This window comes from Pelodiscus sinensis, chromosome 4, assembly GCF_052426305.1.
Source record: "Pelodiscus sinensis isolate ZL-2025 chromosome 4, ASM5242630v1, whole genome shotgun sequence".
Classification (NCBI taxonomy): Eukaryota; Metazoa; Chordata; order Testudines; family Trionychidae; genus Pelodiscus; species Pelodiscus sinensis.
Window position 1 is genome coordinate 271,477 of NC_143055.1, and position 18,210 is coordinate 289,686.

The 18,210-nt window shown below is 52.7% G+C and overlaps 1 protein-coding gene across 1 annotated transcript in view; it reads left to right on the top strand.

The window, feature by feature from the left end:
- Nucleotides 1–14,517, top strand: part of M1AP (meiosis 1 associated protein) — a 74,551-nt gene extending 60,034 nt beyond the window's left edge. The window contains exons 7-9 of the mRNA XM_025184314.3: nt 7,451–7,657; nt 13,948–14,106; nt 14,380–14,517. Of these exons, the coding sequence (XP_025040099.3) occupies nt 7,451–7,657; nt 13,948–14,106; nt 14,380–14,517 (504 nt within the window). The remainder of the gene's footprint in view (nt 1–7,450; nt 7,658–13,947; nt 14,107–14,379) is intronic.
- Nucleotides 14,518–18,210: the final 3,693 nt, after the last annotated feature.

The following is an 18,210-nucleotide window of genomic DNA, read 5'->3' on the forward strand; positions in this document are numbered from 1 at the left end:
AGGGAAGGAAGGGAAGACAAGAAACCACATGCTCCTCCCCAACCCACAACAGCACACACTTTCTTGTCTTCCCTTCCTTCCCCGTGCTCCGGGAAGGCGGGGAGGGAGGTGGGGGGGAAAGGCATTAAGATGATGGCACAGGATCTGGAACAGCTGGAATTCTTAAAGGAGCTGCACATGCACTTCTTCCAGCGCTGCCTGCATATCCTGCCCCAGACAAGTTGCTCCTGCTCCCTCTCCCCTGGCCAGACCCCCACCAGCACCCCGCTCCTGCCCCCTTTCCCTGGCCAGACCCCCACCAGCACCCCGCTCCTGCCCCCTTTCCCTGGCCAGACCCCCACCAGCACCCTTCTCCTGCCCCCTTTCCCTGGCCAGACCCCCACCAGCACCCCTCTCCTGCCCCCTTTCCCTGGCCAGACCCCCACCAGCACCCCGCTCCTGCCCCCTTTCCCTGGCCAGACCCCCACCAGCACCCCGCTCCTGCCCCCTTTCCCTGGCCAGACCCCCACCAGCACCCTTCTCCTGCCCCCTTTCCCTGGCCAGACCCCCACCAGCACCCCGCTCCTGCCCCCTTTCCCTGGCCAGACCCCCACCAGCACCCCTCTCCTGCCCCCTTTCCCTGGCCAGACCCCCACCAGCACCCCGCTCCTGCCCCCTTTCCCTGGCCAGACCCCCACCAGCACCCCGCTCCTGCCCCCTATCCCTGGCCAGACCCCCACCAGCACCCTTCTCCTGCCCCCTTTCCCTGGCCAGACCCCCACCAGCACCCTTCTCCTGCCCCCTTTCCCTGGCCAGACCCCCACCAGCACCCCGCTCCTGCCCCCTATCCCTGGCCAGACCCCCACCAGCACCCTTCTCCTGCCCCCTTTCCCTGGCCAGACCCCCACCAGCACCCCGCTCCTGCCCCCTTTCCCTGGCCAGACCCCCACCAGCACCCTTCTCCTGCCCCCTTTCCCTGGCCAGACCCACACCAGCACCCCGCTCCTGCCCCCTTTCCCTGGCCAGACCCCCACCAGCACCCTTCTCCTGGCCAGATACATACCCCCAGCTTCCTCCTGTACCCTACTTTCCACCCAGATTCTGCACCCCCATCTCTATCCCACTCATTAGCAGCCCTGTTCCACACAGTGGAGCCCCCATTTTTGGCCCCACCTCAGAGCATAAAGGGGTCCACAAAATCCACTAACCCTGGAACCCCAAAAGAGTTAATCTGGCCTGAGGCCCTGAACCTCAGTCCTGCCTACCCTCCATGGGGCTGGAGTGCCAGGAGAGTGAAGTGTATCAGTTGGGACCACATCAGTGAGACTTGGGGGGCTTGGAGGGGTTGGTTTTTTGCATCTCACTTGTGTGGTCCCTGACTGATTTTTTTGTGGGTCAGTGGCCCCTGACCCAAAACAGGTTTCCTGCCCTCCCATAAATAAAGACAATACCAAAAACTTTTGTGTTGGATATAATGTTTATTTTAAAATGAAGCCTGGCCAACAAGCCCCCAGTTGGGGCCAAGCCCCCATCTGGCCGCAGCATCATAACACTCCAGCACCCCCCCACAGACTTCAACCCTGAGCCCATCATACACCTGAAACCCCTGCTGTGAGCCCCTCACAGCCCCAGATTCCTGCACCCCCATATCCCCAGTCTTCTGCCACCTCACTTCTGCACCATCCACACACTGCAAACCTGTGCCCTGAGCACATCATACTCTCAACCTGCCTGCCCTGAGCTCCTCATACACCCCAACCCAAACTCCTGCACCCCCAGCACCACAAGCCTGCAGCTTGCTCAGCTCTCCACCACCTGACCCCAACACTCTCCAGCCTGGAGTCCCCCCCTCTGAGCCAGCATCCCCTTCTCCACCACCTCCTGCTCCCAAATTCCCTCCCAGAGCTTGCACCCCTTCCCACACCCAAATCCCTCATTCCCACCCCAGAGTCCACCCCGCCTGTCTCAACCCAGTGCGAGTGAGTAAGGGCTGGGGTCAGCAAGGAGGGGAATGGAGAGGGGGGCCTCAGGGAAGAGGTGGCGTAGATCTTGGCTTGTCCTGACATTTAAAAAGTGACCTGGGGTGTAAAACGTTTGGAGACCACAGGGTTAACCTGTTCTTTCACTGCTGTCAAACTAACCTGATATCATAAATTGAATCTACTGCGTTTATCTGGTCTACCCAAGTGTCAGAAACCCACCCGAGACAGTGTCACACGGGACACAATGAGCTAGAGAAGACAGTCATGCACAAAGGAATTGAAGGTGGGAAAGAAACTGGCTGAAAGGGAGGGGCATTACTAGGGGAATTTCTCAAGGACTGGCCTTGGGACCAATTTGAGGTAATATTTTAATTAGTGAGATTGGCACAAGAGAGCACAAATGACCTACAGAAATGTAGGGCTGGCAGGCACATCCAGAAGTCCTCAAATCCAGCCCACTGTGCAATGACAGTGGGAGGTCACAGAAGACCTCTTGGGGGTGTCTCCCAGGGTGCTCACACAGCCACTTATAATGGAGATTGCCTATCTCCTAGAACTGGAAGGGACCTTGAAAGGTCATCGAGTCTAGTCCCCTGCCTTCACAGCAGGACTAAGTACCATCCCTGATGAATTTTTGCCCCAAATCCCTAAACGGCCTCCGCAAGGATTGAACTCACAACCCTGGGTTTAGCAGGCCAATACTCAAACCACTGAGCTATCCCTCGCCTTCCTGCCCACTGCAGCTTCTCACCACCCCATCCTGCTGGGCCAGCTTTGCTGGTCTCCCCCAGCCAAGGACCCGAGCTGAGATCTCTTTCCTTTCCACGCCCACCTCCGAGAAGCAGTACAGACACCGAACTTCTTCATATTCAAGGTGGGTGCAGTTTTGTAATGAGGTGTAACAGTTAACCCAAACTAAGGACTTAGTTCGGATTAACTTCTGACTGTGCATGTAGCCGCGGGCAGTCAGTTCGAACTAAGGGGATTTAAAAATGGCGCCTGCCTGGGAACATGCAAATGAAGCCCAGGATATTTAAATCCCAGGCTTCATTTGCAAGTTCGAATGCCTACATTAACCACCCTAGTTCGAACTAGAGGGCTAGTGTAGACATACCCTTATAGTTCTAGCCTTCACAGCCTCCTCTGGCAAAGAGTTCCACAGGTTGACTACACGCTGTGTGAAGAAGAACTTTCGCTTATTAGTTTTAAACCTGCTACCCATTAATTTCATTTGGTGTCCTCTAGTCCTTATATTATGGGAACATGTAAATAACTTTTCTTTATCGGCCCTCTCCACACCACTCATGATTTTATATACCTCTATCATATCCCCCTCAGTCTCCTCTTTTCTAAACTGAAAAGTCCCAGTCGCTTTAGCCTCTCCTCATATGGGACCTGTTCCAAACCCCTAATCATTTTAGTTGCCCTTTTCTGAACCAAGACCAAAAGATCTTTTTTGAGGTGAGGAGACCACATCTGTACACAGTATTCAAGATGTGGGCGTACCATAGTTTTATACAGGGGCAGTAAGATATTCTGTGTCTTATTTTCTCTTTCTTAATAATTCCTAACATCCTATTTGCCTTTTTGACCACCGCAGCACACTGTGTGGACGTTTTCAGAGAACTATCCACGATAACTCCAAGATCTCTTTCCTGATTTGTCGTAGCCAAATTAGCCCCCCTCATACTATATGTATAGTTGGGGTTATTTTTTCCAACGTACATTACTTGTCATTTATCCACATTAAACTTCATTTGCCATTTTATTGCCCAATCACTTAGTTTTGTGTGATCTTTTTGAATTTCTTCACAGTCTGCTTCTGTCTTGACTATCTTGAACAGTTTAGTATCATACGCAAACTTTACCACCTCACTGCTGCCCCTTTCTGTAGATCGTTTATGAATAAGTTTAATAGAATTGGTCCTAGGACTGACCCTTGGGGTACACCACTAGTTACCCCTCTCCATTCTAAAAATTTACCATTTATTCCTACCCTTTGTTTCCTGTCTTTTAACCAATTCTCAGTCCATGAAAGGACCTTCCCTCTTATCCCATGACAATGTAATTTACACAAGAGCCTTTGGTGAGGGACTTTGTCAAAGGCTTTCTGAAAATCTAAGTATACTATGCACCCACCTTATAGTAGCCCCATCTAGGTTGCATTTCTCTAGTTTATTGATAAGAATACAATGTGAGACCACATCAAATGCCTTAGTAAAGTCTAGTTATACCACGTCCACTGCTTCTCCTTTATTCACAAGACTCGTTATCCTATCAAAGAAAGCTATCCGATTGGTTTGAGATGATTTGTTCTTTACAAATCCATGCTGGCTGTTCCCTATCACCTTATTATCTTCCAGGTGTTTGCAGATGAATTCCTTAATTATCTGCTACATTATCTTTCCTGGCACAGAAGTTAAACTGACTTCAGCCCTGGGCAGCAAGACTCAGGTTACAGTCCCACTACTTACCCCCTACTTACCTGCTTTATCCGGAAAGAGCCTCTTCAAACGCCAGCGATCAAATGGGATGTCAGTGGGAGGCCTACACAGAGAGAGGCCTGTAATGCAAGGCCAATCTCTCTTCCCCACTGGGCAGTGAAATGAAACAGTTTGGCTACAGTTTGGTGCCCTGCCCAGGTGATGGGGACTCAGGCCTTGTCTTTGACCCACCTCACCTGGGATGATACAGCTCAGACAGACTCAGGTTTCAGTCCCCCTGCTTCCTGGGGTTGTGTAGTAACTTCAGGGGGTTGTGGTGCCATGAAATATGCAAACCCCTGGACTCAATGATCACAGTGGTCTCTTCTGGGCTTAGAAGCTAGAAATGAAGAAGTGAAAAGCAGAGTTCTGGCCCCCAGCCTGGGGAGCAGGGTCTCACTAAGCCAGGCGCTGTGCACTTCGACAGCTGGGCAGTTTGGAACAATCCGTCTTAGTGATGGAGCCAGTTACAGCCAGGCCCGCACCACTCTGTATAATCACCAGGTCTTGGGTGGACACAATCACAAGTCCCACATGCTTCTAAGCCAGCTGAGTCAGGGCAGAGTCTAACGTCCGCTCCTAGCTCTGGGAGTGCAGGGCCCACCCCATGGCTCAGACCTCTTGTCTGAGATGGACCTTCGGGACTGCCCACTTGTCCTATGAAACCAATAACAGTCTCAGGAACCAGCCACGCCCTCCCACTTGCTTAGACACGCTTCCCTGGAGCCCCACACAGGCTGCAGTGGTGCTGGGCTTCTATTTTAACCCCTGTAGGAGCAGCGGGCAGCAATGGGCCTCGGCTACTGAGCGGACCTCATGAGCGGGCCTCTTTGCCGCAGTGGCTGCAAGACTGTCGTAAGGAGGGTGGTCTCCCGGTAGGGTTGCCAGATGGTTGAAACAAAAATACCGAACACCTGACCCCCCAAAAAACCGGGACAAAATTCTGTTGAAGGGGGAAAAAGGGGGGGGGGGGGGGACCAAAGTTGCTGAGCAAATAAAAAAAGAGAGTGCAGGGATAGGAGCAGGGGAGCGGTTGAGCACTAAGACCCAGGGGAAGCATTGCTTCCCCTAGGTCTTTTGGATGGCAGCCTTGGGGAACCAGGTAAGCTCGGGGGCTGGGGTTGGGGGTGTTGGGAGCCAGGCGGGGTTCAGAGGGGAGGCCGGGCACTGAGTGTTTGTAGGGTTGCCAGGTGCCTGGCATTTTCGCCTTCTGGCCGGGAAACATTCAGAGAATACCGAACAGCTCAGGACAGCTCAGGCGTCCAGGAGTCTCTGAATTTTTTACCAGACAGGAGCTGAAAATACCAGCCTGTCCGGGTGAATACTGGACACCTGGCAGCCCTACTACCGGGACAGGGCGGTTTTGCTCACTGCGCTTGCATGCTGTGACGGCGCGTTGGGGGTCCCCCGTCTCCTGCACCCCGAAATGGCACAAACAGACTCCACCAGCCAGTGGAATTGAGGGTGGTTTATTGCTTCTCCACGATACAGCGTAGCGTAAGAGGCCTCAGTGCCCCCTTGAGATGGGGGGATCCCAGCACCCTCCCCAGTTCCTTCTTCCCTGCTTTCCCGACAGGAACTAACTCCCCCTCTCCAAGCCCTGCCCCCAGCCAGGGCAGCATTCCACCTCCCTTTGTTTCTCCCCATGGGGGGTTGGCTGGTTCAACCGGTATGGTACCTTTGCATAATAAGGTTTTCCCTGCTGGGTCTTGCTCCAGACAGCAGAGGTCACCACAGCCCAGCAAGTACCCCCACTACGTCACACATGCCTAGAGTTGCAGGGTGCCCTGGGCCGTAGCAGCGCTGCGATTGGATGCAGAGAGAGCGCACGACTCCTACAATCAGTGCCACATGCAATCAGCACGCACCTCCCTTCACATGCCCTGGCTTGACATGTATGTCTAGGGTTGCCAGATGGTTTAACCAAAAATATCGAACACTTCCCCCCCTTCCCTTTCCAAAAAAAAACACCGGGGAAAAAATTCTGTTGAGAAAAAAAAAGGGGAGACCAAAGTTGTTGAGCAAAAAGGACCCCAAGAGTTGTTAAGCAAAAAAACATTTTTAAAAACCAGCATGGCCCCTTTAAGAAATGCTTTTGAGGGTTTTTGGCCCTAACAGGCTGCCAGCGGTCGCCCACCTTCTTGTCTCCCTGTTCTGGGCCAGGCAGCTCCCCCGCAGAACCAGGTAAGCACCCGGGATTCTCGCCTCCTGGCCGGGAAAAAAATCAGAAAATACCACGGGGACATTTCGGTGTCCGGTGTTCTCTGACTTCTCTTACTGGCCAGGAGGCGAAAATACCGGACTGTCCGGGCCGGTCCCGGACACCTGGCGCCCTACGTAGGGGTGTCACTTTAGTAATGCTGGTAGGAATAGAGTGATGCAGATGGAACCCAGTGGAATCGGGCAACAGTAAACACAACTTCTCGTGGGCCGCACACAGGATCCCAATGGGCCACGTTCAGCCCTTGGGCCACAGGCTGTCCACCCCTGCTAGAAGGGCAGAAAAGCAAGGAACACAGTAACAGGGTTTCTTAACCATGGAAACTTTACTCTGACAGGCGGAAGATACCCCTTGTCCTGCTCTCAGCTCTCCCCTGAGTCTGGGGTTCAGTGCTGCCCTCTCTCTCCTTCCACCCCTTCTTACCTGTGGTTGTGTCCAGGCCCCTCTTACATAGCCTATCCCATTGCCATGTGCACCATAGGGATGCTCCAGCCTCTCCTCCAGCTATAGGTTCCGGTGTAAAAAACATCAGTTTTTAGGGGTGGAATTAATCCTAGCAAAAAGTCATTAATGGCTCCAGATTGCAGCCTTGTAGGCTTCTCCAGGATAGTCCTTCAATCCCATTCCCAGAGAGGGTGTTGCCTTGAAAGCAATAAGTTCAGTGCCTAACACAAACTGGAGCTCATATCTGATACAGATTTAACCTCGGGCCCTGCACCCAGCTGAGGAAATCTGCCAGCCCTGCCCTGGTTTCACCCACCATTGCGTCTGGGTTTTGATTTCAGAAAAGGAACTGGATACTTTTAGCCAAGCGTGAGCCGCAGAGCGTAGGTCCAAGCTGGAGCATCACAGTGAATTCCCACTACGTCATCATCCCCTCCGACTCCTCCACGCTACTCGTCAAAGCCATTGCAGTCAGAGAACTCCTGCTGCCATGCAGTGTTCCAGCCCTCCCTGCTGGCCCTCCAGAGACCGCGCTCAGAACCATAGAGGTAAGTCAGAAATGGCCGCACACAAGTTTAGATAGCAAGAGGCAGTGTAGCTTCTGCATGCACAGGGCATCAGTTCACCAGCAGGGATGAGACATGCAGACATAGACATGTTCCCTACCATGTTCAGGTATCTAAAAGGGTGTTACAAGGAGGAGGGAGAAAACTTGTTCTTCCTGGCCTCTGAGGGTAGGACAAGAAGCAATGGGCTTAAACTGCAGCAAGGGAGGTTTAGGTTGGACATTAGGAAAAAGTTCCTAACTGGCAGGGTGGTTAAACACTGGAATAAATTGCCCAGGGAGGTTGTGGAAGCTCCATCTCGGGAGATATTTAAGAGCAGGTTAGATAAATGTCTACCAGGGATGGTCTAGACCCATGGTCACCAACCAGTAGATCGCGAGCTACCGGTAGATCTCAGGGGCTCTAAGAGCAGCTCTTGAGCCCTCTCTGAACTGCGCGCCTGTGCAGTACATTTACATTAGATTTCCTCATTTGAGGAGCAGCTACTCACTGAGCAACAACACAGGTGAGTAGCTGCGAGGAATGGTGGCTTTCACAGCTGGAGCTAGGCGCAGCCTCCCTGGGCTGAGCGCAGGGCAGCCGGGCTGGAGGGAAGAGAAGCAGCTGCCCGGCCAGCTGGCCATGGCGCTCAGCCAGAGTGCACCACACTTCATGTGGGCTGGTGCAGAGGAGAAGCTGCCTGGCCTGCTGGCTGTGGTGTTCAGCCCAGAGGAGGCTGAACCGCGCTCCAGCTGATTGGGCGGCTTCCCCTCTGCGCCTGCCCATGTGGAGCTTGGTGCACCCTGGCTGAGCACCATGGCCAGCTGGCCGGGCAGCCGCTTTTCTTTGCTCCAGCCCGGCTGCCCTGCGGTCAGTCCGGAGGGAGCGCGGGTCGGAGGCTTCCCTCCGTGGCTGGAGTAGGGAACTCCCTGCCCCCAACCTTGTTCCCTCTCCCTTGCCCCCCCGACCCCGCTCCAGAAACCTGCCCCCCCCTGCAAAAACTTGTCCCCTGGCACCCTGCCCCCCCTGCAGAAACCAGTTCCTTCTGGCACCCTGTCTCCTACTACAGAAACCTGTCCCCCTGCTCCCCTCTGCAGAAACCTGTCCCCCCCAGCATCCTGTCCCCTGCTGCAGAAACCTGTCCTTGCACTCTGCCCCCTCTCTCCTGCCCCCACTGGCACCCTGTTCCCTGTCCCAGAACCCAGTAGCACTCCTCCCCAGTACTGTGTCCCCTGCTCCCAAAGGACTTTTCTATGGGTTAGTGACCCCTGACTCAAGGCAGGTTCCCTGCCATTCTCATAAATAAAGACAATGCAGAAACTTTTTGGCTGTGTCTACACTGGCAAGTTATTCCGGAAAATCAGCCGCTTTTCCAGAAAAACTTGCCAGCTGTCTACACAGTCCGCTTGAATTTCCAGAAAAGCACTGACGATCTAATGTAAAATCATCAGTGCTTTTCCGGAAAAACTATGCTGCTCCCGTTCGGGCAAAAGTCTTTTTCCGGAAAACTGTTCCAGAAAAGGGCCAGTGTAGACAGCACAGTAGTGTTTTCCGCAAAAAAGCCCCTATCGCGAAAATGAGGATCGGGGCTTTTTTGCGGAAAAGCGCGTATAGATTGGCCATGGACACTTTTCCGGAAAAAGTGCTTTTCCGGAAAAGCATCTTGCCAATCTAGACGCGCTTTTCCGGAAATACTTTAAACGGAAAACCTTTTCCATTAAAAGCATTTCCGGAAAATCATGCCAGTGTAGACGTAGCCTTTGTGTTTAACATAGTATTCTATTTAAAAATGAAGCCTGGCCAACAAACCCCCAATTGGGGCCAAGCCCCCATCTGGCCACAACCACTCCTGCACTCCCCCTTCTCCAGACCCTAGATCTGAGCCTATCAAACACTGGAACCTCATGCCCTCAGCCCCTCACATACCCCAACCCAAATTCCTGTGGCTTGCTTCGTAGCCCAACACTGCCCGGCCTAAAGCACCCTCCCCGAGCCAGTGTCCCCTTCTCCACCTCCTCCTGCATCCAGATTTCCTCCCAGAGCTTGCACCTCTCACCCCTTCCCACACCCAAATCCCTCATTCCCACCGCAGAGACTACACATCCTGTCTCAACCCAGCGGGGGTACGGCTAGACTGCAGGAGTTTTTCAGGATTCTGGAGATATCTCAGAAAAACTCTTCTGCATCCAGGGTTGCGTTTGTTCTTCCGCTTTTTTAGTGGAAGAGCAAACAGGCTCTTTTGGTCACCCCTATATTCCTCTTTCCACAAGGAATAAGGTGGCTTCCAAAAGAAGGGGTTTTTTTCTGACATTTGGTCCAGGGTAGACAGGCCAAATGTTGGAAAAACCTCTTCCTACAGAAGAATAAAAAATAAGCAGCAGTATAAGGATTGGGGATAGCAAGTGATGGAGAGGAGGAGAATAGAGAGGGCGGGGCTTCAAGGAAGGGGCGGGGCGGTAGATCTTTGCTTCATCTGTCATTTAAAAAGTGATCTTGGGTGTAAAAAGGTTGGAGACCACTGGTCTAGACAGTGCTGGGTCCTGCCATGGGGGCAGGAGACTGGACTCAATGACCTCTCGAGGGCCCTGCCAGTCCTAGTGTTCTGATTCTATGATTCCCTGTGTGCAAAACAGCAATATCTCCATTGGCTGGGAGTACAAGGTCCTCACACCCTCTCACTTGCATTCAGTGGCAGGCTTATTGACTGAATAGGTGTAACACAAGTAAGCCATTCTTAGGCGCTGGTTAGGCCTCAGTTGGAGTATTGTGTCCAGTTCTGGGCACTGCATTTCAAGAAAGAGGTGGAGAAATTGGAGAAGGCCCAGTGAAGAGCCACAAAAATTATGAAAGGTCTAGAGAACATGAGCTATCAGGGAAAACTGAAAGAACTGGGCTTGTTTGGTTTGGAAAAGAGAAGACTGAGGGGGGACATGATAGCAGTTTTCAAGTGTCTAAAAGGGTGTCACAAGGAGGAGGGAGAAAACTTGTTCATCTTGGCCTCTGAGGACAGGACAAGAAGCAATGGGCTTAAACGGCAGCAAGGGAGGTTGAGGTTGGACATTAGGAAAAACTTCCTGCCTGTCTGGTGGTAAAGCATCCTGCCTAGGGAGGTTGTGGAGTCTCCATTACTGGAGACATAGAAGAGCAGAATGAGCTAGACTGTGCTTGGTCCTGCCATGAGGGCAGGGGACTAAACTTGATGACCTAAGGTCCCTTCCAGTTCTAGGATTCTCCCCATCACTCTTCCTCCCCCACCCCAAAGAGTTTGTGCGAAGGGATAGCTAGGGAAAGCCAGCCCCTGCCTGGGGGGGCCTGGCAGGTGAATAAAGGAGCGAAGGGTTGTGAAATGTTTTGATTAGTTGCAGCTAGGAACATCCAGGGCCCTCAGCAAGATTTCCAAAGGCAGCCTGACTGAGCAGCAGTTTTTCTAGCCAATGGAGAATCATAGAATCACACAAAATCAGGCTTGGAAGAGACCTCAGGAGACCATCTAGTCCAACCCGCTGCTCAAAGCAGGACCAATAAAACCATTCCAGCCAGGGCTTTGTCAAGCCGGGACTTAAAAACATCTAAGGGTGGAGAGTCCTCCACCTCCGGAGGCAACCCAGTCTAGTGCTTCCCCACCCAGCTCGGGAAATAGTTATTCCTAATGTCCAACCTAGACCTCCCCCACTGCAGCTTGAGACCATTGCTCCTTGTTCTGCATCCGTTACCACTTAAAGGAGCACTCAAGGGTGATAAGGTCATTGGCAGAGAAACTAACTGAATTCTTTGCTTCGGTCTTCATGACTGAGGATACTAGGGAGTTTCCCAAACCTGAGCCATTCCTTTTAGGTCCCTCACCAAACGCTCTTAAGTAAAATAAATTGTCCTGGGATAAGAGGGAAGGTCCTCTCCTGGATTGATACCTGGTTAAAAGACAGGAAACAAAGGGTAGGAATAAAGAGTAAGATTTCAGAATGGAAAGGAACAGGTGGTATCCCTCAGGGATCCATAGTGGAACCAATCCTACTCAACCTATTTATAAATGATCTAGAGAAAGGGGTAAACAGTGCAGTGGCAAAATTTGCAGATGATACTAAACTGCTCAAGATAGTTAAGACCAAAGCGGACTGGGAAGAGCTTCAGAAGGATCTTACAAAACTAGTAGACTAGATAACAAAATGGCAATAAAATTCAGTGTTGATAAATGTAAAATAATTCACATTGGAAGGAAGAATTCCAACTATACATACAATATGATGATTACCTGTTGTGTTCCCTCCCTCTGGGGCATCTGGTATTGGCCACTGTCAGCAGACAGGATACTGGGTTGGATGGACTGTTGGTCTGACCCAGTATGGCCATTATGTTCGGGACTAATTTAGCTACAACTACTCAAGAAAGAGATCTTGGAGTCATTGTAGCTAGTTCTCCGAAAACATTCACTCAATGGCTACGTCTACACTGACATGATTTTCCGGAAATGCTTTTAATGGAAAAGGTTTTCCGTTAAAAGTATTTCTGGAAAAGCGCATCTAGATTGGCAGGACGCTTTTCCGGAAAAGCACTTTTTCCGGAAAAGCATCCGTGGCCAATCTAGACGCGCTTTTCCGCAAAAAAGCCCCAATCCTCATTTTCGCGATTGGGGCTTTTTTGCTGAAAACACTACTGTGCTGTCTACACTGGCCCTTTTCCGGAACAGTTTTCTGGAAAAAGACTTTTGCCCGAATGGGAGCAGCATAGTTTTTCCGGAAAAGCACTGATGATTTTACATTAGCTCGTCAGTGCTTTTCCAGAAATTCAAGCAGCCAGTGTAGACAGCTAGCAAGTTTTTCCGGAAAAGCGGCTGATTTTCCGGAATAACTTGCAAGTGTAGACACAGCCAATGTGCAGCGGCAGTCAAAAAAGCAAACGATGTTAGGAGTCATTAAAAAAGGGATTGAGAATAAGACAGAGAATATCTTATTGTCTCTATATAAAACCAGGGTATGCCCACATTTTGAATACTACATACAGATATGGTCACCTTATCTCAAAAAAGATAACTTGGCATTAGAAAAGGTTCAGAGAAGGGCAACAAAAATGATGAGGGGTTTGGAATGGGTCCCATATGAAAAGAGATTTTAAAAACTAGGACTTTTCAGCTTGTAAAAGAGGACTAAGGGGGATATGATAAAGGTCTATAAAATCATGACTGGTGTGGAAAAATAAATAAGGAAAAGTTATTCACTTGTTCCCATAATATAAGAAGTAGCAGTCACCAAATGAAATTAATAGGTAGCAGGTTTAAAACAAACAAAATAAAGTACTACTTCACACAAAACACACAGTCAACCTGTGGAACTCCTTGCAGGAAGATGTTGTGAAGACCAGGACTTAACACGGTTCAAAAAAGAGCTAGGTCAATTCATGGAGGTTAGGCCATTAATGGCTATTAGCCAGGATGGGTAGCGATGGTGTCCCTGGCCTTTGTCAGAAGCTGGGAATGGGCGACAGAGGAGGGATCACTTGATGACTCCCTATTCTGTTCATTCCCTTGGAGGGCGCCTGGCATTGGCCACTGTCGGCAGACAGGACACTGGGCTAGATGGACCTTGATCTAATCCCAGTATGGCCGGTTTTATGTTTTTACAAGAACAGCCTGGCTCCATCTTCTTTGGAACCCCCTTCAGGTAGTTGAAGGCTGCTATCAAATCCCCCCTCACTCTTCTCTTCTGCAGGCTAAACAAATCCAAATCCCTCTGCCTCTCCTCATAGGTCATGTGCCCCAGCCCCTAAATCGTATTTGTTGCCCTTTGCTGGATTTTCTCCAATTTGTCCACATCCTTTTTGTAGTAGGGGGCCCAGAACTGGACACAATACTTCAGATGTGGCCTCACCAGTGCTGAATAAAGGGGAATAATCGCTTCCCTTGATCTGCAGGCAATGCTCCTCCCAAAGCACCCCCCTATGCTGTTAGCCTTGGCTACAAGGGCACATTGGTGACTCCAGCTTCTTCTCTACAGTAACCCCAGGCCCTTTTCTACAGAACTGTCACTTAGCCAGGTTGTCCCAGCCTGTAGCAGGGCTTTGGAGTCTTCTGTGCTAAGTGCAGGATTCTGCACTCGTTCTTGCTGAGCCTCATCCGATTCCTTTTAGCCCAGTCTGGCCAGATGAGGGCCTGCACAGCTTCTATCAGTCACCGTGGTGGACGCTTTGGCTCCTCCCTGCCCCGGCGACTGGAAGGAGTTCCTATCGCTTCAGCAGGGAAGCTGGGATGCTGGGCATTTACATGGCACCGGCTGGGACCTGCCTCTCACTTCTCTGCACAGAGTGCCTTGAACAGTCTGGACGTGGAACCTAGATACAACCCCCTCCACGTGAACAGTCACCTCTACAAATACCTGAGGAGCGGGCTCTCCAGAGCCCCAGGCCGGCAGCAGGCCCAGCCCAAGGAGCATCGCCCAGGAGAGCGCCGTCACTCCAGACAGGTACAGGTCGCGCCCGCTGGCTGTGACGCTAGCGCTGAGCAGGCAGACCAGGCTTGCTGCTGGGAGGGAGGTGGTTCAGGAGTCCCCCCAGTTACACATCGGGAAAGAGGCAGGGGACGTGTCCCCAGAGTGCCCATACCCACCTTCTGGGGCGCTCCGCCGGACCCTTGCTCAGCTCTCACAGGGCAGCAAGCAGCTCACAATAGCTTGTGGCTAAGGGGCACAGCCGCTCCCCTCCACAGCGGGTGCTCACTGTGTGTTCCTGCATTGCAGCACCAGAGCAAAGCTAAGGCCACGGTGGCTCCCCTTCTGCTGGCTCCCCCGCCACCCAGTGCCTCTGCGGGGAGGAAGGACGCCTGTGAGTTCTCACTCTTCTCCGGCGAGGACAGTGAATTCCTGGGGGCAATGTAAGGACCAGGGCCTTTCTCTGCTACAGGCCCAAGTGTTGAGACACCCAGTTCGTGTCACTGCGTGCTCCCAGCTCAGCCTGTTGCTGGGCTCATTGCTTGCAGGCCCCCCAGGTGCCAGCAAGGACAAGGTCAGGCAAGTGCTGGGCTGCTTGGCCTTGCTGTCCATGGGGCGTCTCCCCCTTCACTTGCTATTTGTCTAGTTGTGTTAGTTGTTGGGAGTCTCCAAGGAGCCTGCTCCCCAGGTGCCCCTCTCCGGCCAGCAGACCCATTGCTACCCCACATGGCACTTCCCATTGGTGTTAAGTGTGGCAAGCGCATCCCCAAAGCCACGGCCCAGGGATTGCATTCTATCAAGAGGCGAGCGGTGTCCACAGGGCTCCGTGCAAAGGCCTGGGCCTGGACACAGGCAGCATCAGGGCTGGTCCCTGCACAGGCTCCAATACCGAACCACTGGCACCCCGCCCAAGCAGGCTGCCGGAGTGAAATGGGTTCCAAGTTCATCTGAGGTCCCCTGAGTTCCATGCAGCCCCGCAGCTTGCTGCAGTGGTGCACACAGCCAGTGGCAGGTTACCCAGTGCAGCACCATGATCAGAGGCACTGCCCTAGCCCCCGGGACTATCACCCTGCTCCCTGGCCACTCCAGCTGGGAGCTCTGGGCCTGCCCTGCAGACAGTGTTGGAACCACAGCCGACAAGTAGTCACCTCCCTGCACAGAACTCTGGCTCTGGGGCCAAAGGGAGGGTGTGGGGCTTCCTTGAGAGCATCTCCCCCGTACAGGACTCGGGCCAGGCTCCCCAGAATCAGCGCAGGGGCGAGGGAGCTGGCCCTGCCAGAGCAGGTGCTGCGGAGAGTGCAAATCCCAGGCCTGGCAGCAAGATAGCCAGAGCTTGGTCTGCAAAGTGGTTTCCAGTTAGGGCCTTACTGGGGTTCCTCGCGTGGCCTCGTGAGCTCCTGGAGTAGCCAGGGCGGTACCCAGCCAGGGTAGGTCGCTGCCTCCCACATGTTATGGTTCAACAATAAAATGATTTCGCATGACACCTGCGCTCCCAGCAATTGACCATTCCCAGCCTGTCGAGCTCCCCCCTTGTCCTTGCGCCCTCACCTGATTGGCTCGTGCAGTGCCAGGCCCACAGGGAGCTGAGATGCCAGGGCGTGCCGTGGAGCAGTGATGGCTCTGCAGTAGCGGGCGTTGCTGGCCGTCAGGCTGGGGAAAAGCAGGTGCTGCAGGGCGGGGCACCTTGGACACAAGCAGCCAGGTGGAATTGTCTCCTCTAGGCATGAGCCCGAGCTGTTCCATCACAGGAGCAGGTGGGCCAGTCCCTCGGCCGGCCCCACCCAGGCAGAAGCGAGAGTGTTCCTAGGGCGAGGACCTGACGTTGTAACAGCCCCCCACTAAACACAGCAAAGGCCATGGCCTGGGTACTGCATGGCACTGGCTGCCAGAGGCTGCGCCCCCCAACCAAACACCATTGCAAGGATGCGATCGTGTCGCTCCCTTCCAACTGGCAGGTGGGCGCCCTACATCAGCTGCTTTCCCCCTTTCAAACTCTGCGCTGCTGTGACCCGCCTCCTTCAGCTCGTCCCACTGCCAGCTCCTAGAGCCCTCAGCCCCTCCACTAAATTGCCTGCTCAGGGCAGGCCCGTGGACGGCTCGCAGGGCTGTGGCTGTGCCAGCTACAGTGGGGCATGAACAGGAACAGCCTGCGGCGGGAGGCTGAAATCCAACGCCCACAAAGACAGCCTGGGGGGCAGGGCATGGCAGCAGCACTGTGGGGAAGGGGCAGGCAGTCGTGGAGTCAGCAAGGCAATGCTGTTGTAAAGGCCTGGTGCACAGATCAGAGGCAGCAATGGTCTCTGCTCCACTCGGCCCTGGCAAGGCCTCAGCCCAAATGCAAGTGCCAGTTTGGTCACTAACGTGTAGAGTGGAGCTAGAGCAATTGGAAAGAATCTGCAGGTATGTGAGAAAAGCGACTCGAGGGACGGAAAGCGAGCCACACGAGCAAGGGCTGAGGGAACTGAGTATGGGCTGTTTGGAAAAGAGGAGATTAAGGGGCAGACGTGACAGTGGTCTTCAGATACTGACTAGGCTGCCATAAACATGGGAAAAGTGATTCCCTTGCACAGAGGGCAGGAGAGGAGGCCAAAGGTTCAAACTACAGCAGAGCAGATTCAGGTTAAAGCACCCTACCATAAGCACAGCGGGGCTCACAGGCTGTCTGGGGAGGGCGTGGAAGCTCCTTCACTGGAGGTTTTCCAAATGAGGCTAGAAACTTCTGTCTGGGGTGGGTCAGACTGTAACTCCTGCGTCGTGGTTACACCGGAGGAGCCTTGCAGTCCCTTCTGACCCTGCGCTTCTGTGACTCTAGGAGCTCCAGAGGCCCACGTGCAACCAGCTGCCCAGTGGTCACTTCAGGCCCAACCGCCCATACAGGCATGCTGGGACACAGCAGCCCTCCCTGCAGTGTTCATACGGAGCATGCAGCGCCCAAAGCAGGAGCTCACTGCACAGCCACTCTCCTCAAAACAGGAATCCCAACGATCTCCCAAGAGTCTCCCCACCCACTGTTCTTCCCACAGGGGTAAGACCCGGCCAAGGCCTGCCCACCCATCTGCCCCTCCCCTAGCACTGGGGCTCTGTGCTCAGTAAAGCTCAGACTTGCTTCGCTGGACCCAGCTCCAGGCCACGCACAGGTGGAAGCAGGTGCAATGCTACTGCAAAGGTCGTGGGCCAGGGAGACAGCTGCAGCCAGCTGTGGGTGAACATAAGAACATAAGAACGGCCGTACTGGGTCAGACCAAAGGTCCATCTAGCCCAGTATCCTGTCTACCGACAGTGGCCAGCACCAGGTACCCCAGAGAGGGTTGACCGAAGACAATGATCAAGTGATTTGTCTCCTGCCATCCCTCTCCAGCCTCTGACAAACAGAGGCCAAGGACACCATTTTATCCCCTGGCTAATAGCCTTTTATGGACCTCCATGAATTTATCCAGCTTCTCTTTAAACTCTATTATAGTCCTAGCCTTCACCGCCTCCTCTGGCAAGGAGTTCCACAGGTTGACAACACGCTGTGTGAAGAAGAACTTCCTTTTATTAGTTTTAAACCTGCTACCCATTAATTTCATTTGGTGTCCTCTAGTTCTTCTATTATGGGAACTAATAAATAACTTTTCTTTATCAGCCCTCTCCACACCACTCATGATTTTATAGACCTCTATCATATCCCCCCTCAGTCTCCTCTTTTCTAAACTGAAAAGTCCCAGTCTCCCTAGCCTCTCCTCATATGGGACCCATTCCAAACCCCTAATCATCTTAGTTGCCCTTTTCTGAACCCTTTCCAAGGCCAAAATATCTTTTTTGAGGTGAGGAGACCACATCTGTACACAGTATTCCAGATGTGGGCGTACCATAGTTTTATACAGGGGCAGTAAGATGTTCTGGGTCTTATTTTCTATCCCTTTCCTAATAATTCCTAGCATCCTATTTGCCTTTTTGACCGCCACTGCACTCTGTGTGGAAGTTTTCAGAGAACTGTCCACGATAACTCCAAGATCTCTTTCCTGATTTGTCGTAGCCAAATTAGCCCCCCTCATACTGTACGTATAGTTGGGGTTATTTTTCCCGATGTGCATTACTTTACACTTATCCACATTAAATTTCATTTGCCATTTTGTTGCCCAATCACTCAGTTTGGTG